At 46.7% G+C, this 23,338-nt stretch overlaps 1 protein-coding gene across 9 annotated transcripts in view; it reads left to right on the plus strand.

Moving 5' to 3' along the window:
* CPEB3 (cytoplasmic polyadenylation element binding protein 3) overlaps window positions 1-23,338 on the plus strand; it is a 1,233,156-nt gene that overhangs the window by 1,099,853 nt on the left and 109,965 nt on the right. For all 9 annotated transcript variants that reach the window (XM_086922496.1, XM_086922503.1, XM_086922495.1 and 6 more), the window contains one exon: window positions 14,359-14,477. In XM_086922496.1, coding sequence (XP_086778622.1) covers window positions 14,359-14,477 — 119 coding nt within the window. The remainder of the gene's footprint in view (window positions 1-14,358; window positions 14,478-23,338) is intronic.

Consider the following 23,338-nt stretch of genomic DNA (forward strand, 5'->3'; position numbering starts at 1 on the left):
ATTCACCTATCAGGAACACTCCGTCCAAGCCAGTGTCCGCACCGAAGTCACCCCCATGATATGCTTACCAGCGACCCTGGTGGATGACTTAAAACTTCTTGTGCAAGACTACAAGCGACGCTTTCCGGAGCCTAGCAGAGGCGGTCATGCGCCTGAGAGTCCCACACCAGGGGACAAGGGAGATCAGACACCTCCAGCTCAAGTACAGGTGTCCGCACCGGAACGCCCTCATCCTCACCATCAAACCCACCAAGAAGTCCAGCCTCAAGTGGTGGTTTCTTCGGACGAAGAAGAGGAAGAGGAAGAACTGGAGGAAGGGGAGGTCCAGGAGGTTCACTCAGACCACTCGGACCAGGATGATGAGGACGAATATATAACATCATCCCCAGCTTCACCACAACCACGCCAAGCGGACTCCCCACCGGTGGACATTGCGGGCTTCCACAAGCTGGTGGAGAGAGCGGCGAAGAGATTCCACATGGTGGTGGAATCCACGGAAACGGACTGTTTCCTGCACGACTTTAAGGAACAGCCTCAAAAATCTGCAAAAGCTGTTCCGATCATAGAATTTTTGTGGGGACAGGGAAAGAAGTTGATGCTAACTCCTGCTTCTGTGCTGGCGGTGGTCCCACGCCTAGATAAGAAATACAGGGCACCACTCACTGCAGCGGCTTGCCTTAATGGTCACCCCAAACCGGACTCGGTAGTGACGCAGGCGGCCCAGAAAAACTCCCGCAACCCTTCCTCACCACTGTCCGCTCCCCCGGACAAAGAGGGCAGGAAACTGGACACGATTGGTAAACGTTTCACATCCACATCGGCCATGTCCATCAAGGTGGCCAACTCCATTGCCTTGCTGGGGCGTTACAATCGCCAGCTGTGGGAGGACATTGCCCCTTACGTAAAGGAACTACCTGATGACGTCCAGGGTGAGGTGAAAGCGCTCCTCGTGGAAGGTCAATCTTCTGCAGCGGAACTCATAGACTGTGCTATCGACGCAGCCATGACAGGCTTCCGTCAACTTGCGGGAGCTGCTGTACTGAGACGCCAGGGATGGCTCAAAGCGACTTCATTCCGCCAAGAAGTTCAGGCAAAGGTTCTGGACATGCCCTTCGACGGCCAGCACCTGTTTGGAGTAAAGGTCGACGAGGCCCTACAGGCCATTAAGAAGGACACAGACACGGCAAGGGCACTGGGCTCTCTGCAGTCTAGAAACCAGTCCTTTCGGGGCAACAGGCCCAGAGGTCAGTCCTCCTATCGAGGCTCATATCAAAACAGGTCCTCGTCCTCGTTCTCGTACAATCACAAAGGCCAGTACCAAAACAAGCAACAGCAGGGCCGACAATCTTCATTCGGAAGATCGTCCTACAGAGGTAAAAATACCAAGAGGGGCGCTGGCGGCCGCCAGTGACCGCCTACTCCAGCCAGTCCAAACACCATCTCCATCCTTTCAAATTGGAGGAAAGCTGACCCATTTCCTTCACAATTGGCAGTACATCACCACGGACCGGTGGGTTCTTCAAATTATTCGATTCGGCCACTCTCTCGAATTCACCTCCATCCCTCCCAATACCCCTCCACGCAGACGGACACACAAACATCCACGCCTGCTTCTGAAGGAACTTTCGAAAATGCTACAAAAAGGAGCAATCGAAAGGGTTCCGTCATCCTCGAAGGGGAAAGGATTTTACTCCCACTTCTTTCTTGTACAACAAAAAGAAAACAAGTGGAGACCCATCCTGGATCTCCGGGGACTCAACACCTTCCTGCGGAGCCAATCGTTCAGGATGGTGACGATTCAGGAAATCCTGGGCATTCTAGAGAAAGGAGATTTCATGGTGTCACTGGATCTCCAGGATGCATACTACCACATCCCCATCCTCAAAAATCACCGGAAATTCCTAAGATTCGAGGTGGCGGGCCGTCACTATCAGTTCAAAGTCCTGCCGTTCGGCCTCAAGTCCGCGCCGCGCATATTCACGAAATGCCTTGCGCCAGTGGCAGCCTTCCTGCGCCAACTGGGCCACCAGATCTTCCCCTACTTAGACGACTGGCTGGTGAAAGCACCCTCACCTGGGGACGCGGTCACGTCCTCCAACGCCTGCACCAATCTCTTTCAAAATCTGGGATTGACGCTCAATCTCAAGAAATCATGCATGGTCCCCGCAACAAAAATTACCTTCCTAGGGGCCATGTTGGACACAGTGTGCACGAAAGCCTTCCCCTCAAAAGAGAGGACAGACAAGATCTTATCTCTGGCCACGGCTGTGGCAAAGACAAAGCACCTGAAAGTTCGGACTTACACCTCCCTCCTGGGGATGATGTCTTCCTGCATACTCCTCATCCCGCACTGCAGGCTCAGAATGCGGCCCTTGCAGGAGGCACTCGTGAGCCAATGGACCCAAAGCACTGGCTCCTTCGAAGACATCCTTCGGATCACACCGAAAATTTCAAAAGCTCTACAATGGTGGACACGTCGCCAAAATCTGACCGTGGGCTTACCGTTTCTCCTCCCAGCATCACCGCTGGTGATAACAACGGACGCCTCCCTAGAGGGATGGGGCGCAGTGCTCCAGGACCTACAGATCAGCGGCAAATGGAACTCTCAAGAGCAATCGCTCCATATAAACCTCTTGGAGCTGAGAGCAGTGTTTCTGGCTCTTCAAGCCTTCCTACCCCGCATCCAGAAATCCCCAGTGCTCGTCAGGACGGACAACACCACGACGATGCACTATCTAAACAAACAAGGGGGAACGCGTTCGCTCTCGCTCTCACGCGAATCACAGACGATCTGGAACTGGCTGGTGCTACACGAAATCCAACTCAAAGCGGAATATGTCCCGGGAAAGGACAATACCATCGCGGACGCCCTGAGCAGGCAAAAATCCCTCTCCCACGAGTGGGAACTATCGGACAGCGCCCTCACTCACATCTTCTCTCTTTGGGGAGTCCCAAACATCGACCTCTTTGCCACCAAGAGGAACGCCAAATGCCCGAGCTACGCAAGTTGGCATCCCCAACCAGGATCACTAGGAAATGCGTTCTCCATCGGATGGTACAGCGTCTTTGCATACGCCTTTCCTCCATTCCCGATGATTCCACGGCTCCTCAGAAAAATGAAAGCGGAACCATGCACCCTGATCCTGATTGCCCCGTCCTGGCCGAGGCAACACTGGTTCTCGGATCTGCTTCGACTCTCCATCAAATCACCGATTCGCCTGAACCAACACCCAGCCCTACTGACGATGTCCAACGGGCAAGTGCAACACCCGAACCTCCAATCGCTCAAATTATCAGCCTGGCTCCTGAGCACAGAGAGTTCGGTAGCCTAAATATCCCACAAGACTGCAGGGATGTACTAGCCAAAGCAAGAGCAGATAGCACGAACAAGACCTACTGTCTCAAATGGAAGAGGTTCTGCATATGGTGCTCAGACCAGGGCTTACGGCCCCTCACCATCACACCTGAACAGATATTACCATACCTCCTGCATTTGGCCCAGTCGGGACTGGCGCATGCGTCCATCAAAGTTCACCTGGCAGCAATCTCGAGATTCACCAGAACGGTCACAGGACCTTCTCTGTGGTCTAGTCGGCTAGTCAAGCAATTCCTCAAAGGACCTCCCACATGGCAGCTTAACCTGGTACTCAACCAGCTCATGCGTCACCCGTTTGAGCCCATTCACAGGGCATCGCTTCAACACCTCTCATGGAAAACAGCGCTCTTGCTCGCTCTAACTTCGGCCAGAAGGGTTAGCGAGCTGCAAGCCTTGTCCATTCAAGAACCATATCTACAATTCAGACATGATAGGGTGATACTGCGACCAAACCCTAGGTTCATTCCAAAGGTACCTTCGGACTTCCATCTCAACGAACCTTTGGTCCTTAGGTCATTCTTCGCCAACCCTTCCACAGCAGCGGAAAGGTCGCTGCATTCTTTGGACCTTATGAGGTGCCTGAAGTTCTACCTGGACAAGACTAAGGATCTCAGGAAATCCTCACAGCTGTTCGTGGCATACAGCAGGCCACGAATGGGCCTACCCCTCACGAAGCAAAGCATCTCCAGATGGATCTCCTCGGCGATTTCCTTCTGCCACGAAAAGGCCGGCCGGCCTTTGAATGACCGTGTTCTGGCTCACTCAACCAGAGCGATGTCTACGTCGGCAGCACTGTTTGCTGGAGTGCCGATCCTGGACATCTGCAGAGCGGCGACTTGGAAGTCACCACATACTTTCTCAAGACACTACTGCCTGGATATCAAACTCCAGAAGGATGCGGCAGTGGGCCAGGCGGTGCTTCGCCATCTCTTTCAGTAAGGTGAGCCTTCCTACATCCCGCCTTCCAGGTATGCACATTATTGCTCTGATGAGATTATGTCTAAGCTGTCTCTTTATTGTATGATATTATATGCATTATCTACTATGACGGCAGAGCAACTCTGTTTTACAAATGTGCTACTATGATTGCTAGCTACTCTGATTCAGGCATGTGAATCTATGAAAGACACCCCTAATACTGGATAAGAAATGCGTTACTTACCTGTAACAGCAGTTATCCAGTATTGGTGTCTTTCATAGATTCACATGCAACCCTCCCGCCTCCCCTGGAAGGACTCACTTCCCTCTCGGAACTATACTACGCCAAACCTAGCTGGGTGCGTACGAAAATCTGAGGGACTGAGGCTCCTCCCAGGAAGGTTCTAGAGGGAGGTCGGAGCTGATTGGCTGACTATGTCAGTTTGGTCCTTTTTACATAAGGACAAGGAAAGGCTACTAAGGGGAGACCCTTGGACCCTTTCTCTCCATGTATGTCTATGGACATTACTTTTTTATTTACCGGAGGCTCCCGTCTCGACGACGGGGAATGATTCAGGCATGTGAATCTATGAAAGACACCAATACTGGATAACTGCTGTTACAGGTAAGTAACGCATTTCTTTTTGCCTTCTGGGCAGTCTTCGTTGCTCTTTTGACTTTCTTTTTCTTTCGTAACCCTTTATTATTTTCCGTAGATGATGCAAGGCTTTCCTGGCTTTCATTCAGGGATTTTGAGCCTTCCAATGATTTACTCCTTCCATGTTCATCTGGTAATTTTTGGCCTCTTTTGGGTGCCATTCCTAGGCAGGAACTGTTATACTAAGGTGGTACACTTAATTATTTCTTTTAGTAAAAAATGCTCACTTACCTCTGTTCTGCCTCAGTTGCCTTCCGCCTGCTGCCTTGCTGCCTTGCCCCGCTTATGTTTCTGCCAAGATTAAATCTCCGACTTCTCTAAAGGTATTTTCTGAAGTTGTTTATGCTTTCTTTTGTGGGCTGGAGCGTAAATTCCACTCCCTTTGTTGCCTGCTTCCGGCTCCGAGGCTTCACGATGGGCTGTCTTACGTACTCGGCTGATCCAGCTTGTTATACGAGTCTGCCAGGGTGGGGCTGCTTGGTAGCTCGCGGTCCGCTGTGTTCTCTGCAGTGGTTGCCTTCACAATGGCACCACGCACTTGGCGAGTCTCCCTGCTCGCAGCGGCTCCCGCACGGCTCCCGCTCCCCTCGTCACTCTCAGCCCCTCCCCGCCGACCCCGCCACAATCCGCGGCTGGGGAGGAGGTCTGTGTCGGCTATCCCGTTTGTCCGCCTGCAGCAAGGGTCCGTTGAACACGGGCTTACTCTGTGTCTCCTGCGCCGTTTCCCCGCGCTCCTTGCTCCACACCACACTGTGCTTCGGCGATTCGGCGGTCGGTGATCTCGGCGATCTCTGCACTTGGTCTAGAGGGGCGTGATTAGGCACGGCACGGCGCAACTGGTCAGAACAGAGCGCATATTCGTCAATGGAACACTTGTTAGTGTAGTAAATCTACCTTTTTTGAGTTATACCTTACCATGGTATAGCAAGTATATACAATAGGAAGCGACCTTCTAACTTTGGATTGTGTACCCTTGATTATTCAGCCAAACCCCTATTTATGCTCTTTTTAATGTAAAAGAGATACAGATACATCAGATTACAAATTCACACCCTGAGTAACAGTTTTCAATTTGCCCTGTAAGTGTTCCTTAATTTGTGTACAATGACAGTTGGATTATTAGTGTGTACATATTTCATTTACAATTTCATAAAGTCCAAATGTATTTATCATAGGCACAAACCAACTGTAAGATGCTCACTGCTGCTGTTTCGTGGGAGCCTTCCATCCTCTGCCAAAGGACATGTTAAAACAAAGAACATAACACCTCTCCCCCTCGAGGAATCAGTCATAGATCACTTGTCCTTCTGTGGTTGCCTCCTTCTTCACTCACAGATTGACAAAACTCTGAGGAACCTTCAATCTATTAAGATGTGTGCCACAGAAATGTGCATCTGTTGCTAATTAGTTATAGGGCACGGCTACAAAATAAAACGAATCACCGACCAGACCAGCACAGCCCAGCCGCTGGAAGCCTTATCAAAAGACCGAAGTTTCTTCAGCTGATGAATCCAAAAGCGCCTTGCTCACAATGCAGCTGATCAGTAAGCTCTTCAACATGGAACAAATTGTTCACACCAGAGTCAGCAAGGTCATGATATAGAAGCAAGTGTGCTTGAGGGACAAGCAACATCCACATCAAGATGAGTTTTCAAGCTCTCATGCTCCATCTATCAGTCACTTTCGATAAGCTTCCTTCAGCTACTTCTACATCACTCTCAAACTTTTTATAAGTATATATAAAAGTAGGCTTTTCACAACTTTTACATCAAGAAGAGATGCTCCCAGTGCCTTGGTAAATTCTCACTCAGGCGCAGCTCCACTCGACCCTGCAGTGCATGCTCCACAAGCCGCGCTGGTTCTGTCATCACTCTGGTGCACTGCAGACCGTTCCCGGCTCTCCATTCTACAACCTGCATGCCGTCTTTAGTGAAACCCATACTCAGCCCAACAGTTTTCCTTCAGTGAACCCTGGCCACCGAGTGAGGCTCGAGTAGACCGGCAACCTCTGAAGACTATCCAAGATGAGAAGAGCGTCAGGGTGCTAGGACCCCTTGTGGTGTGGAATCCAGAAGGCAAATTTAAAGATTACAGTTTATACCAGAAGAAAGGATCATATCTGCTCAGTCTTAGAATTCCTGTATGGTTGCAAGTCTCTTGTGTGTTTCTTTCAAATGTCTGGGAAATGGCCTGCTCCATCCTTATCCAAGGTAACAATTTATTCATTATACCACACCCTGATCCTTGACAGACCGAGCCCAGTGCAAACAGAACTTGTTCAAGCTAAAAGTCTTTCAAAGCCCGTTGATTTAATGAATCCAAATATCTCTTCTTTTTGGAAGTTAGCAAGAAAAAAGATTTTTCACATTTCGGTGAGAATTTTAAAAAGAATCCCTTTCCAAAACTAGAAAACGCAAAATAAAACCTCACAGCTGTTGAACATCTTCTACTAGCTCAGCTTCTAGGAGCCTTTCATGGTGGGAATACTGGCATCAGTCTTGACTGCATAGCAGAACTTCACAGTAAAGTAGAAGACATACACAAAATTCTAATGAAATGCTGGAGTATATGAGATGGCTTGTGAGCGTGTATTATGTAAAATGTCTCTGTAAAATAAATGCTGAAGATTCTAAATGAACTGTCACATGATTACCACAAACTAATAATCGAGCTGTAAAGCAGCATAGTAATGTTTGTGAGATGGTGGTTGGATCAGATTGGCAATGCAACTTCATAATACAGACTTTTTGCCAATTATTTATGGATAGTTACGAAGCAGGCATGTCTTTTTGAAGTTCTTGCCCTCTCCGAATCAACACTAAAAACGAAATAAAAAAAAACTAAAGGGACAGTAGATATGACAAAGAAATAAAATCTAAAGCTCTTTATTTTAATACCCTAGGCAAAGTAGATTTGTAATCAGAGACTACATCATTTGTACAGAAGTGAACTTCTAATGCTCCATTGTAGAGGCTGTTCAATGTTTCTGCTTGGAGGACTCAGTTGTAGGGGCAGCTCTTTACTTAAAATGCTCCTTGTGCAGAGTGTCCATGCAATCCAGAGAGTGACAGGAAATGGCTTCTCCGCTAGCAATATCTGTTGTGGGTGCTGCTTGCATCTCCTCACACACTGCCAGAGATAATTCTTTCATGCCCCTTTGTCATGTGTTGTTTTCAAAACATTAATGTTTCCACGCTTACTGGTCAAAGAAAACATTGCATGAAAATTAGGTTTTAGCATAAAGTGATTTATTGCTTGTTTACACGCTTTGCAAAAATAGCTTTACCATGTAAAGTAATTTGCATGCTAGAAAGTTCTCACTAACTTCTGGGGAACTGGGTTCGAGTCACGGCAGAGACACACAACATCCTGTGATGCTGGGCAAATCACTTAATCTCCCCATGCCTAACAAAAATGAATGTGTCCTCATGTAATGCAACTGGTAAAGCACTCTGATACCCGATTCGGGTCAGGGTTGTGCTATATAAAACTGTGTAAAATAAACTTCTAATCAGGTTGTTTTACACGTATAACCAAAAAAAGGACCACAATCAGAGCGCAAACAGAGGAAGAACACTAATCAAGAAATAAATCAGTATTTGGTCCATGCTCCGGGGAAGATATAAACACATCGACATAATGAAGCCTTTTACCACAAAAAATTCAGCCGCTACAGGTAGAAAGCACAATTAGTGTTCTTGCCTGAAAGTAAACATTCAATTAGTCACACTTGCACCATCACAGAAACCTTGTACGAGTGCTGAAGGGAGGGAAGGTCATCCTTATGAAAGAGGAAGTCTCACACACAAAATTCTGTCATGCTTCATCATCAGCAACCTCTCCCCACCCTGGAAAGACAGTACATCCAGGGCGGACTTAACCTCCTGGTGGACTTGGTGCAGGAGGGAGATTGTTGTATGTTATTTACATGCCCTTCTTCTTCCTTTACCCTTCTCTCTTGTTCAGCCTATGATGCCTTTAGAATGTAGTGACTGCATGGAATGTGGTGTGCAGTAACTTAGGCAGTTGATAACAGCAGGCTGAGCAGGAAGGTTATCCTGCTCCTGGTGGGGGCATACTTTACAGCTTATTCCATCTTGCATATATCTATGATTCCTGTAACTTACCAACAAATAAAGTTACTACTTGGAACCAACTACCTGACTTTATCAAGATTCATACTTTATTACATTGGCGACGATCCTGGATTGAACCCCTGATGCTTCTTCAAATCTACCTGAGCTTCATCCAACTAATTTGACTGAATATATTATGCAAACAAGGATTCAAGGATTCAACCTATATATGAATTACCTTATTCAACTACAAAGTGTTACTTCAATTTATCTTCAGCTGCAGGCTGAGCAGGAAGGTTATCCTGCTCCTGGGGGGCATACTTTACAGCTTATTCCATCTTGCATATATCTATGATTCCTGTAACTTACCAACAAATAAAGTTACTACTCGGAACCAACTATCTGACTTTATCAAGATTCATACTTTATTACAGAGATCTTAGATCAAAGCTACTGGACAGTGAAGGGATCCAGGTCAGGGCATTAAAAATACCCTAATGTAGCGACACACACTCACCAATAAAAAGCATGAAAATAAAAGTGACAATGAAGCCAACCAAAAGTAAGTAATGGGGAAGGGGGGGCGCGCTAAGAGACCTTTATTACATTTTTTTTGTATTGGTGTTGGAATATGTTTACGGCACCCTCATACTATTTTGCATGCAAATGAATCAGCTTTAGACCCGCCATCCACACTCCTGTGCCCCTGAATGGTATAGTAATACATTTCTGACATTTGTTAAAATGAAACCCTAAAAAAGTCACTAAAAACAGTTTCGCTCTCATTCTGATCAGGCTGGTATTTTTGTGAGGCAACAGTATATACGGATATAGCAGGATTCCTTTTTCCCTGCATAGTAATACAACTTTTGATATTGATTTTGATTCAATACAAATGTTTACTTAATGTTTTGAACCTTTAGGCACTAGAACGAAAACACTGCACTTGATTAAACTGTATTTGTCTGTACTTGACTATAGTATGTTCAAGTTTGGACTAACTTCCATTTTAGAGTTTGCAACGCAGCAAGTGTGAAATGGTGTTCTGTATTGGCATGCTGTTCTCAAAGAACTATGGAGAAACCCTTTCGCAAAATGTAAGGCTCTTCCAGCCAATAACACTTTGTATCCATTCATTTATGGGACTTCCGTTGTTTTTTTTTTTTTAATATATTTTTATTGCAGAGTTAGAAACCACAGGATACAATTAGTCAGCCAGTTCACCCGTGACGTCCCCCCGGTCAATAGTAAAACACAGATCGTACACAGCCATTCAGCCCGCATCCCGGAGGCCGGGCGGCATAATACTCCACTCAATAGGAAAACATCACGGTGCACGTCCCATAGGGACCATGGTTGATACATCGTTTTACGTATCTGCTTTTACCCCCCCCCCACCCTCAACATCGCTCCCGTCTGCCATCCCGGTGGTGATCAGTGGTACCGCCCTTGTCGGGACCTGCCCCGAGCGCTGTAGGTCTATCATGCCTGGCCGCTTCCCCCAGCCATTCCTCACTCCGCACAGTACCCCACCCTCCTATTAGATTCAAGGTGCCCCAGCGGGCGACCATCTATGTGGCATCCGACCCACCCCAAACTCCCATTAAACTAACCCCCCCAAAGCCCCCCCCCCCCCCTGGCAACTGCTGAAGGTGTATGCCTCGTTCCGATGCGTTGGATGGTTCCACTACAGTGTGGATTATGATTCTGTTTGTGTTCGCCCCGCAGTGTCCGCTGGCCTAATTCCCATCGTCCTCATCCTCCACCAAAGAATCACGCAAAGCCTGCACCACTAACTCCCATGCACGCGCCGCATCCAATGCCTTCTCATTCCCAATCTTGACAGCCTGCTTCATCCGGAGCACACTCTCGCAGTCAGACCACCGCAGCAATTCATTCTTCCATCTACGCAGTGAGGGACCCCCCCTGGACTTCCAATGCCACGATATTTCCCTTTGCGCCAGTATCAGACCCAGATCAATAAATTTGCTTGTCACCTTGGTGTGTTTGGTGTGCGGGAACCAGAGCAACAGGCATGCCGCCATATCGAATTCCACCTTCCTGTCAGTCACTTCGTTCAGGAGGTCCCCCACCTCCGCCCAGTAGGCCTCCAAGTGCGAGCACCCCCAGAACAAATGGTCCATGTCCGCTCCCGGAGACGAACACCCTGGGCATCGGGCATCCGGTACCTGAAAGTACCGCTGTATCTTCTCAGGGGTTAAGTAGGCCCTATGAAGCACATAGAAATGCACTTGCTGGAAGCGCGCATTTCTCGTGCCCTTCCACGTGCGCCGCAAGATGTGGCCCCATACCGTGTCCGGTATGGGCCGGCCCACACTCTCCTCCCATTTAGTCTTGAGCCCCTGGAGCGGTTCCAATCCCTCATTCAGCATCCTATTATGGAGGCATGTCACAGCTTTGAACGTACCCGCCGCCATTACCACATACTGGCACGCCATAGTCGTTGTCGGTTCCATGAGCCCCCCTTTCCAGTGCTTCTGTATAGCAGCCACCACCTCCGCGTGCAGGAGGAACCCCCCGTCGGGCAGCCCAAACTGTTCCCGAAGTGCCTTGAACGGTGCTAAAGCCCCATCTATGTACAGGTCGCCCACTACCTGCAGTCCCGCCTCCTCCCAATCCAGCAATGGGGACCAATCTCCCCCATGCGGCAAGGCCGTCAGCATGCCGATCGGGATCTCCGGTGCATAAGGCCGCGTCGCCTTCGCTCTCCGAAGGCTCCTCTGCCAGCACAACCGGAGTGTCCGTTCCTCCATAGTGAGGCCCCGCAACTCGAGCCTCTGTTGCATGATAATATAGGACAGCACATGGCGTTGCATCCCCCGGTCTCGGTCCTCCTCCGGACCCCTAAACACCCTGGCCACGTTCTGCGTGAGGACCTGTAACTGCGCCGCCAGATAATACAGCTCAAAATCGGGCACAGCCATGCCCCCCTCTATCTTGGGGCGAAGTAGCGTGCTCAGCGCCACTCTGCGGCGGCCATGCCCCCATAGGAAGCCAATAATCATTGACCTCAGGTCTCGAAAGATCCCCTGAGGAATCCAGACGGGCAACGTCCGGAAGCAGTAGAGGAACCGGGCGAGTGCCACCATTTTCAAAAGTGCGATCCTACCCAGAACCGTCAGCGGGAGAGTCGACCAGAAGGACAAGCTGCCCCTCAGCGCCCGGACACATCGACCGATGTTACCCTCCAATAGGTCCGTAGTCGCGTGGTAGATGCGGACTCCCAGATAGGTGAAACAAGATGGCTCCCAGACCACACCCAGATCGCTACCAGGGGTGGGCGTTCCCGCTCTCAGCGGGAACACACAAGTCTTCGCACAATTGACCTTTAGGCCCGATAGCCGACCAAACTCTGACAGCAGGTCCATCGCTCCGTCCAAGGCCCGCGCCGTATCGGCGAGGTACAGGAGCAGGTCATCCGCATATAACGATATATAATGCCACTGTCCGCCGCTGGCTATCCCCGCGTACCTGTCGCCCGACCGCGCATGGACCGCCAAAGGCTCCATCGCCAGAGCAAAAAACAGGGGGGATAGGGAGCACCCCTGTCGCGTGCCCCTACCCACCGGATACGCCGCAGACACCAGACCGCCCAAGCGCACCCTCGCCGTCGCCGAGGCATATAAGACCCTCGTCCACCGGCGGAACCCCTCTCCCATGCCAAACCTCTCTAACACACCATCCAGGAAAGACCATTCTAAACTATCAAATGCCTTCTCGATGTCCACCGATAGGACCGCCGTTGCCCCATCCCCGTCCAAGATGGCGTCCATTATACCCACCAGGCGGCGAATATTCAGCGCCGTGCTCCTCGTGGGTATAAACCCGGCTTGGTCACTGTGTACCAAGCCCGTCATGTGCGGGGCCAGCCTGGTGGCTAGGATTCGGCTCAGAATCTTGTAATCCACCGTCAGCATGGACAGCGGGCGATAGGACCTTACATCCGTTGCATCCCTGCCAGGCTTTAGGAGCGGTATGGGACTTCCGTTGTTTTTTTAACTAGATTTATTCTGCCACATCCGATGACATTAGGTCAGAAGAGGTCATATTAATATTCAGTTGGGAGATAGGTCTAGGATAGTGGCAGCAGGTGACGTTGTGTAAGTCTGTATTTTCATTTGTTTAACTTTGCTCACCTTATGCTGACAGTGCGTTATCCATTAGAATAAATTTTACATTATGGAGGTAAGCCAATCTGGTTTGCCCCAACTCTAGTGACTGAACCCTTGTTGTCAAGTCAAATATACTTTTATTTGATTCATTAAAAAAATCATAAAAGGATGGACAACCATCATAAAACACCATGCTTTAGAATATACATTTTTTTTTAAAAACCTAAAAAGGTTTGAGGTTGATGTCTGAATAAGGAGATACTTATTATTTTAAAAATAATGACGAATATAACAATGCATTTGGAAAAAATCTGCTAATTAATTGGCTGCTTGGCAGGGTCGCATTTTACCAGTTCTTTTGCTGCGATTTTCCATAGTATTATGGCTCTACAGGACAGAGGAATTGACGATCCTCCGAGACATTTAATGACCGCTGCTCTACATGTTCTTATTTGTTCCTTCCTTAGAGCCTCCCGGAGAATGGACTGACTGTCCTGTACAGAATAGTGACTGAACCCTTGTTGATTCTTATCAGACTTTGGACTTATAATATTTTTGCCTTGACTTCATGATATTGTTTTGCTGCATTTAATTGAGCCTTATGCTCATTTCCTATTTTCATTTGATATACATTTTAAATATTATGTATGCCTTCTGCATTGTACCTTGAATTATTGTAATAAACTTTTATGGTTTATGATTTACTTCTGACTCCAGCGGATTTATTTTCTTTAAATGTTGATTTTTCATATTCTATTTGGGTGCCTTATTCATACTTGAGGTTAACATTGTCCCTCCTCCGTAGGCGCTTTATCTTGATTATCTGTTACGATAGCATCGACACAACCCCCTTCCAAGATTCGCAAGTTGCTAATGCTATAAGCCTGTTATAATGAATGTTGTCCCTTGTTTCAAGCTGCAAAACTCAATTACTTTTTGTCCTTGCCCACATTCGGACACACAATATATTTTTTTAATTGTGCATAGAAAAAAGTATTGCGTCTCACACGTCATATAATCCGGTTTCGGGTGAAAAGTTGTTTAGCCTGAAGGGCACTCTACCGAGCGACCCAGTCACACATTTTGAAAAGTTTGAAGCTTAGTTCTCGAGCCAGTTGTTCGACATTAAGTTGATAATATTCCTTTAATGGAAGCAGCAAAGACATCTAACTGGAATCTTTTTTTGCCCTTTTTAAGGTTACGCCTTCCTACTGTTCCAGGAAGAGAGCTCAGTGCAAGCACTGATAGATGCCTGCCTCGAAGAAGATGGGAAACTGTACCTGTGTGTATCGAGCCCCACCATTAAGGACAAGCCGGTAAGCTGTGAACAGACTGGCCTGGCAGCCAGCCCGCCTGTCCTCCTCATCTGTTCCAATGCAAAAAGACTTTTGCACAGGTCCCATATCTAATGTCTGTCTTCCTGAAACCGGTATACGGACGGTCAGTGATACTTTTACTGAGTTAACCTTTTGTAGCCAGCAGACATTAATCATTGATTCTTGGAAAAAGTAACTGATGCTGAATTATTTAATGGGATATTTACGCGGTCTCCTTCCAGCGCCGCATTCAAGGGCAATGTGATAAGCTTATCCTTTTCTACCAGTTGAGCTGTGATAATTCTTTAATTCTGTTAACAAAATTCAGCTTTTTCATTGGTAATTAACACACTAAATGCTGATGTCCCCGGCAAATACAACTCTGGAAATCAAAAACAGTCTTTGGTCTCAGCAGCTGCTAACGGCTTCATGAGATTCTCACTTCCGCCACAGGATTGGAGTCTTAATTGTGTGGAGGGGTGATGTCTACACTGTACTGTATCACTTCGCTGCACACCGCTGGTGGTCCTAAAGTTGTCACCCACGTACGTTGGGATTTTGGTTAATTCCTGCGTTCCACTCACAGGGTTAATAAAAGCCCGTGTGCATGGCCAAGTAAGGCATTAAATCTGACTAGTGGCTCAGTGTCATTATTGAACCTGCTATAACACAAAAGGATCCCTTTGGACTCTTTGTAAACCATACACCAATTTCTTGCTCACACCCACTCATACACCTCTCATCAACACCAATTCGAAGCCCATAACATAACAGTATCATATATACTTTATTACAATTCTGATGATATCAATGGCTATAAAAAAATGTTTTTAAAAAACACACACTGTCTCATCCATGTACATATATTAAAACATTTCATTTACAATTCACAGGAAGAATTACTATCATACTTTAAAAACAATAACAACAACCTGCTACAAATCAAAGGTTCCTTAAGTACATAAGATGTGATATTACTATCCTAATGTACTGATATACTTTCTTAATCAAAAAACTCCTGTCCAAAACAGTTGTTGTTAGAGTACTGTTCTTAAAAGAAGTGATGCGTTACGGTAGTATTGTATGGTTCACCACCTTCTTCAGGCTAACAAATTTTATCCAGTATTGTGGTATCTTTTATAGAGCCACATGCCTGAATCATTCCCCGTCGCCGAGGCGGGAGTGCCATGGTAAGAAATACAAAAGCAATGGCTGAGTAAAACAGTAGTAGGCTAAATGAAAAGCCCATAGGCCTAAAACATAGTAGCCTATCTACCTCATTATATGAAAAGAACTAAAAATAGTTCCAACCAATCAGCTATCAGCACCCTCTAGAACCTTCCCAGCAGAGGCTGTTCTCCTCAGATTTTCACCGCACGTCGTGTGGAAGGGAGTCTCCCTGAGTGCCTACTCAGTTTCTTCAACTTTGTTCTTCAAAATGTCTGACAGAGCTTACAGGACCTGTGAGAAGAAGAGGGTCCATGTGGATGATCAGCACAAGGACTGCATCTACTGTCTACATCCTAAACATGTTGTTAAGGATTGTAGAATCTGCCGGACCTTCCCTGCTAAAACTATTAGGGACAGGGAAGTAAGGCTGCTTTTGTGGTTGAAGTCTTCCTCGGCAGAGGAGGATGACAAGGCCTCGACATCTAGCAAGAGGGCTAGATCTCATGACAGCCCTTCCAGTGAGAGAACAAAGCATCACAAGGCTTCTCATGAAGTTCCTGACCAGTCACAGTGGTCTCCCAAACTATCCTCTGGGTCAACGCTGTCTCCGTCCTCTGAGGTTTCTAAAAGGCCTTCAGCCCCCAGAACCGTGAGTAAAATCCAGGTTAAAACTCTTACTCTGGTTTCCTCTCATACGGTCTCTGTGACTTCTGCTGCTCCTCTATCTATGGCTACAGTCTCTACTACGGCCATTTCTTTGCCTATTGTGTCTTCTAAGATCTCCACTTCAAAGAAATCTAGTGTGGCGAAGGATTCGTTGACGAAGAGTTCATTATCTAAACCTCCGTCGACAACAGCGTCCACGTCAAGCTCGTCAACGACAGTTCCATCGATGACAAAGGTAAAGTCCACCTCTTCGACGTTGAGAAAATCTGAGGAGAACAGCCTCTTCTGGTAAGGTTCTAGAGGGTGCTGGTAGCTGATTGGTTGGAACTATTTTTTTGTTATTTTCCTATGAGGTAGATAGGCTACTAAGTTTTAGGCCTGTGGGCTTTTCTTTTAGCCTACTACTGCTTTACTAAGGCATTGCTTTTGTATTTTTTACCATGGAACTCCTGCCTCGCAACGGGGAATGATTCAGGCATGTGAATCTATGAAAGATACCAATACTGGATAACTGTAGTTACAGGTAAGTAACTTGTTTTCTTATCCAGAGTAAGAAGTGCCTAGCTAACCTTCGTTGTCCCCACCGTTGATCTTCCGGCAGGTTTCTGGAGACCTCGAGCACCAATTGATTAGTTGCAACTCCATTCATTGAGTGCACATTCACTCTTAAGACGGTTTTGATGACCACAGCTCCGGTGGCCAAGACTATACGGACCTTTGAACCAGCTCTGTCAGTGAGGCTGGGGTCGCTTGTTTCCGTCTCCCTCTTGTTTGATATATAAGGAAAGAATCCATTGATAGACTCCTGTTTACCAGAACAGGAAATCGCTTTTGTATGACTATTTTGGGAGATATAAAATAAAATTTGTAAGCCTGAAGAAGGTGGTGAACCATACAATACTACTGAAACGCTTTGCTTCTTTTGAGAACAGTACTCTTAACAACACCTGTTTTGGACAAGAGTTTTTTGATTAAGAAAGTATATCAGTACATAAGGATAGTAATATCAAATGTACTTAGGGAACCTTTGATTTGTAGCAGGTTGTTGTTATTGTTTTTAAAGTATGATAGTAATTCTCCCTGTGACTTGTAAATGAAATGTTTTTAATATATGTACATGGATGAGACGTGTGTTTTAAAATATTTTTTTTATATCTACTGATGTCATCAGAATTGTAATAAAGTATATATGGTACTGTTATATTATGTTTTGGGCTTCGAATTGGTGTTGAAGAGAGGTGTATGAGTGGCTGTGAGCAAGAAATTGGTGTATGCTTTACAAAGAGTCCAAAGGGATCCTTTTGTGTGATAGAAGTGTCTATATTTGGTGTCCTGTCCATTTGGCTGAGTAGGACCCCTCACTCTTATTTTTGGTGATTTTTGAACCTGTACAAACCTAGGGTCTATTAAGTGTCGTCGCAACCACTTTACACTGGCGAAGAGTCCGGTATTCACACGCACGCCTCACTGCCACCAACCACATGCCTACTAACACTTGAGTCGCCCGCCTGCTATTTCAAGCATGCACTATGAGGCTGTGTGTGCGGTCATGTCCCCAGCCAGTTGTCAGCCTGCTTAGTGCGATGTGCATCTGCCGCAGCTGCATCAAGACTTCCTGGCCTACTTGACGTGCGGCGGACCAGCTCTTCCTGAGATGGGTGTTCATTGTCTCCATGCTACACCGGCCTCTCATCTCTATGGCCGCGTGGTGCCCCCGATTTGTGCGCCTCTGGGCTGTTTCTGCGAGGGGACATGCCCCACCCACCTGCATCATTCGGACGCTATGCTGGGAGGCCCAGGTTCAGGCCAGCTGCAAGAGAAGTGATGGAGAGGCCTTGCCACAGTGTACTCCCATCAGCATGTGCAAACAAGGAAGGGTAGCCACACATAAGACCATATAAGGACAAAATAGACCAGGATTTCCCCCACCATTGTCAGGATGTCACTGGCAAACTGCTGCAAGCCACTCTGTGGCAGCCACCCTTGGACAGGCAGCTGTGGCACCAAACATCACGTGATGACCGTGCTCGTGCTGCAAGGAAACCCAATATACAAGAAAAGTATCCCTGCCACCAGATTGACCACGCCACCTAATGGGCTCAATTACAGCAATAGAACCATTTATTGTTGATGGCGCGTCATCCGCCCTGGCATGCAAATGTAAAGACTGAGTGAAATGCCTACAATTTTATTTTGAGGGTGCCGAGATTATGGTGGAAAGGTACTGAGCTCTTCTTTTGCACCGGGGGGGCGGGGAGGGGGGGAAGGCTGAGAACATTCACAAATTATACAAGACTCTGGTTGAAGTGACGCCCAAGTCACACGCAACATTACTTAGGGCTCTTAAAGCACATTTTGAGCTGATGGCAAACAGGGATTATGAACGATTCGTGTTTCACCAAGCCCGCCAAAAGCTGGAAGAATCAATAAACACCTTCCATTGTCTGCTCAAATGACTGACAAGCACCTGTGGCTTTCATGATGAACATGAAGAAATAAGGGGTCAAATAATACAGGTCTGCTCATTGGCGAAACTGATAGATACTGCTCTTCAAGAGTCCAGGGAAATCACTCTAAGGTATTTTGACCCTTGGCCAGTCACAAGAACTAACTAACGCCTGAGCATCCCATTTGGAGGCCGCCCTCTACTGACCAATTAAAACAGAACCAGTCAATTCAGTTCAACCACGCCACAGTCCGGTTGTTCCAAAAACCCACAAGTAAAATTAAAAGAATGTGGATACTGTGGAGGACTGCCCCACACGGTAGCTAAATGGCCCGTCAGAGGTAAAAGGTGCTTGCCTTTGGGAAATATAACCATTTTGCTAAATTCTGCCATTCGTCAAAGAACAAGTCCCAGAAGGAGACCGTTCAGGCCGTCACTAGCAATCCGACCACACCAGAAGACATGCACGACGACATCTAAGAGTACACTGTCCACACCATCTTTTCATTTGGAGCAGCTCGCTCACCTTGCCGTCCGCTTCCGCCATGCCAACATCGAGTTGGGCCTCACTGCACAGGCTAATTTCCCCCTCCAAGAATTAAGAACGAACCGTTAACCATTAATGTCCGATGTAATTCCTGGAGGGGGAGATTGGAGCGTGCATGACCGGCATCAACATTTTAATTTTGTCAGTTTTACAAAGTGGCGAATCAGGTTTCTGCATGCAGTAATCTGGAGGCGCGGCACTAGCCTTGAAATGAATAGTCTCCCGCTGAATCAGGAGGGTTGGCATGTATGCAGGAGACCTGTCCATACCCTTTACAGGAGGACACAAGGGAATGTATGGCATGACTCAGTCACTGAAATGCATATTCCTAGGGAATCCTGACCTTTAAATAAACCAGGGAGCTACATGCATTTATCCAGATGAGGAATTTCTGATAAATCAGTACCAGGGATTTTGTTTTAGGCTTGAGTCCCATCTGGGGGCTTTGTCCTTCTTCCTGGGCACTTCACCGTTGTCTAGATCATCAGCTGACAGGTGTCTCTAAAGTTTCTAATGCAGATTGCATTCCCGCTTGCAGAGTCGTGGATGCAATACACACACACAAGGTGATAGTAATTTTGACAGCTGTGCTGCATCAAGCAGACTCTTAGTTTGTGTACTTATTTTTTTTGGGCTGGTCTTCATATTGATTTTATTTCAGAATGAAAATGTAATACAAATAAAGAAGAATTTAAAATGTAATACATAACTAAGAGTCACAGCCATGGAGTATGAAGTGGTTTGTAGAGTTAAGGGTTTCCCCACAGTGATAAACCATAAAGCGAGGAAAGGGGTGGGACAAATTGTGTTGTCTTTCTGCCTAACCCATGTGTATTGATTGTATAAAGTGTTGTACCTGTGTGGTACTGTGCGGGAGGTTAAAATCTTGTAGCCGTCTACCTAACTCATATTTGTTATGGTAGTCCAGGCAGCTTTTTTTGGTCTTCTGGCGGCTCGCTCATCTGGCAAAGGAATTTGTGCTCTTCCAACAACCTGTGTGCTTGTCTTAATCTGGATATCTTCTAATTTGTGACTATTCTGATTCTGAGCTATTTGTTCCAGGCCCAGCTTATGATTTAAACCATGTTATCTCAATTACTTTTTCTGTGTTTTCTTGTAGTTAAGACAAATGTATCCACTTCTTTTTTTAATTTTTACTTTACAATCCTTTCTTCTAGTGTTCTTTGTCTGTCATCTCCTTATCTTTTGTTACACTGTCAGTTTCCCTGGCTCCATATACCCTATGCCACCTTCTCCCTTTGCTTCACTGCTTCCAGGGTCCTTACAACAGTTGCATGTCCTGCATAACCAGTTGTCTTCAGAACAGGACATGCTATGCAGAATTACATCCACAAGGTTTGCACATTTACAGTAGAACCAATATATTGAAGGCCCCATCTGGCATAATGATGGTTGTGGCACAAATTGGGCCTCCTTGCCATGCTGTAGACTCCTATCTATGTTTGTGTCCATCCCTGACATAGAAGCAGACTTAGACATTTATGGGTATCTTTGGCATGCGACCCTTGGAGTAATAGTGACCTACCATAATGTGTCTCTTCTTTGAATATCTTGGGTATGCTTTCCATTATTGTGGTCAATCCTTGGTTCAAGGTGGACTTCACTGACATTTGGTAACCACCCCGGACTTGTGATAGGCAGATCATTTCCAAGGTTGGATGTAGTGCATTTAAGTGATTGATGAAAATGGCAAGCCAATTTTTGTGGTTAAGAATCCTGCATTTCCTGAATACAGAACAGCTGCAACCATTTTTTGGAGATTGAAGGGGTGGATTGATTTTAATTACCCAAAAACCTGGGAGAAAAATGTTTGTACTTTCAGAAAATGGCTTCCTGATGTTGGGCAAATTAATTATTTTTTCATAATGTATTTAAAATTAATGTTTGTAATTATTCATGCTGAACTGTTGACACTTACTGCAACTGTGTTCCTTGGTGCTAGAGGTCACTTTCTGCTTTGGTTTGACCCGTGATGGAGGTATTCGATTGCACGTCCAGTGCAAACTTAAATCCAAACATCTTACTTGAGATCCTCACTTTTAGGGCGTAGCCCTGGCAAATGCCAGCGTAAAGTAAGCATTGGTGCATTGGGCATGGTTGATGCTAATGATTGTAGTAGGGTTTTAGGTTGGTGTAAGGAAAAGAATTAAGAATAGAATAAGGTTTGGACTTACTATGAGTGTTACGGTGAAGGTTAGGTTAAGGAATGAGATAAGAGTTGGGGAAAGGATAGGATTAGTGTGAAGGTTAGGGTTATGTGAAATTTAGGGGTTGGGGATTAGGGAAATTGGTTGGTTTGACTTTAAGATTAGTGTAATGCATGGCATTAGGAATGTCGTAAAGGGTTAGGGTTGGGATGAAGGATAAAATGTTGGGTTAAAGTAGGAAGAAAGGATAACAGTTAGGTTTAGGTTTCCGTGATGATCATCGATGGTAAAGTCCAAAATTATTAAAACTGCATTTTGTTTGTCACATAGAAATACATCTCAGTCAGACTGTTATGCAATTTCCTTTACAAGTATGTTATCTACTATTTTAAAGGATTTTTTCATACAATAATTTTTCACTGTTTGAGAATAGAAAGGCCTTAGTGGGTCCATTTTGTATACCCTTTTCTCTAGCATTCTGCCCTTCCCACACTCATTTGCTCTTGATTCAATCCCTTCTTAGCATGATAATCACAAAATACCTGTTCGAGGCATATGAGCTGCAGATCGTACACTTTTGCAATAAATCGCCACCTGGTGTTGGGCTCGGATGATTGCAGGTTGTTGTCTTCTTGGAAGAAGTCTTTGTAGTCACGAGATAGGTGACTCCTCCCTTGGACAATACTGCGCATGGTCATAGACTCCAGCCTCAGATTGTTTTTTCCCGCCACTGGGTTCGGATGAAAGGTTTCCGCTCCGGCTAGAAAAGACTTTTTCAGCAACTTCGAAGCGTGAAACTTTGTACAAACATTTTCGACATCGAATAGACTTTTCGACATCACCAGCTACATTCCGGTGCGTCGACGCGGGTCGTTGGACCTATCGGCGCCGTACGGCCTATGCCTCATGGACAGAACTCCATTGAAGAGATGCCCAGTATTTCGAGCAAAATTTCCTCATAGCGACCATCACGAGGTCTGCAATCTCGGTCTATCGCCGGAAAATGACGAGTCGACCTGCACAGCTTGTGCATCCTTCCGATCGAAGAAGACAATTCGGGATCGGAGGGCCCATCGACACGAAATGAGGAGATCAGCGCCAGCACCGCAGGCCATCTTCGAGGAGGAGATCGTCAAAGAGGACGTCTCTGAGGACGAGGATCCACTCGAAGACATCTCCGAGGACGAGGCTCCACTCGTCACCGAGGAAGACTCGCCTGATCTCCAGATCATATCGGGGGCAGAGGACTCAGACTACTCGATTCCATCTCGGCAACCCGTGAGTACTCTTGCTCCTGCACAACATACACTACCCAAGCCAAAGGCAACGGTCAGCACTCTGCCCATGGGGCCAGTCGAGACCGAAATATCCCCTCAGACGCCCCGCCTTCGGGCTCGGCTCCGAGGAAAAAGACTACGCCTTACGGTGCCTCGGCAACGACGAAACCACATGTGCCAATTCCACCTCCTCCATTGGCATCGAAGCACATGCATCCTTCGACACCGAAGCCAAAACGCCCTTCGGTGCCCAAAGACAAAGATCCTTCGGCACCCAAGCCAAAAGATGCATCAGTGCCGAAGCCGAAGACTGTACCGGACCCGAAAGCTTCGACTCCGAAACCTTCCAGTTCCAAAAATAAAGATGGAAAGCCAGAGTCCGGCGCCGCATGGGCCAACGAGACCTGCCTCCACTCCAAAATCTCCAACCTCGGTACCAAAGACTCCAAGGCCTGATACAGAGACACCTAAACCATCTAACAAGCCTACCAAGCCGAAACCACCTTCGGCACCGAAGAATTTGCCACAGGACTCAATAACGCCTCCTACAGCAAAAAACACTAAACAACCCCTATCGGCACCGAAAA

This window comes from Lissotriton vulgaris, chromosome 5 (genome assembly GCF_964263255.1).
Source record: "Lissotriton vulgaris chromosome 5, aLisVul1.2, whole genome shotgun sequence".
Lineage (NCBI taxonomy): Eukaryota > Metazoa > Chordata > Amphibia > Caudata > Salamandridae > Lissotriton > Lissotriton vulgaris.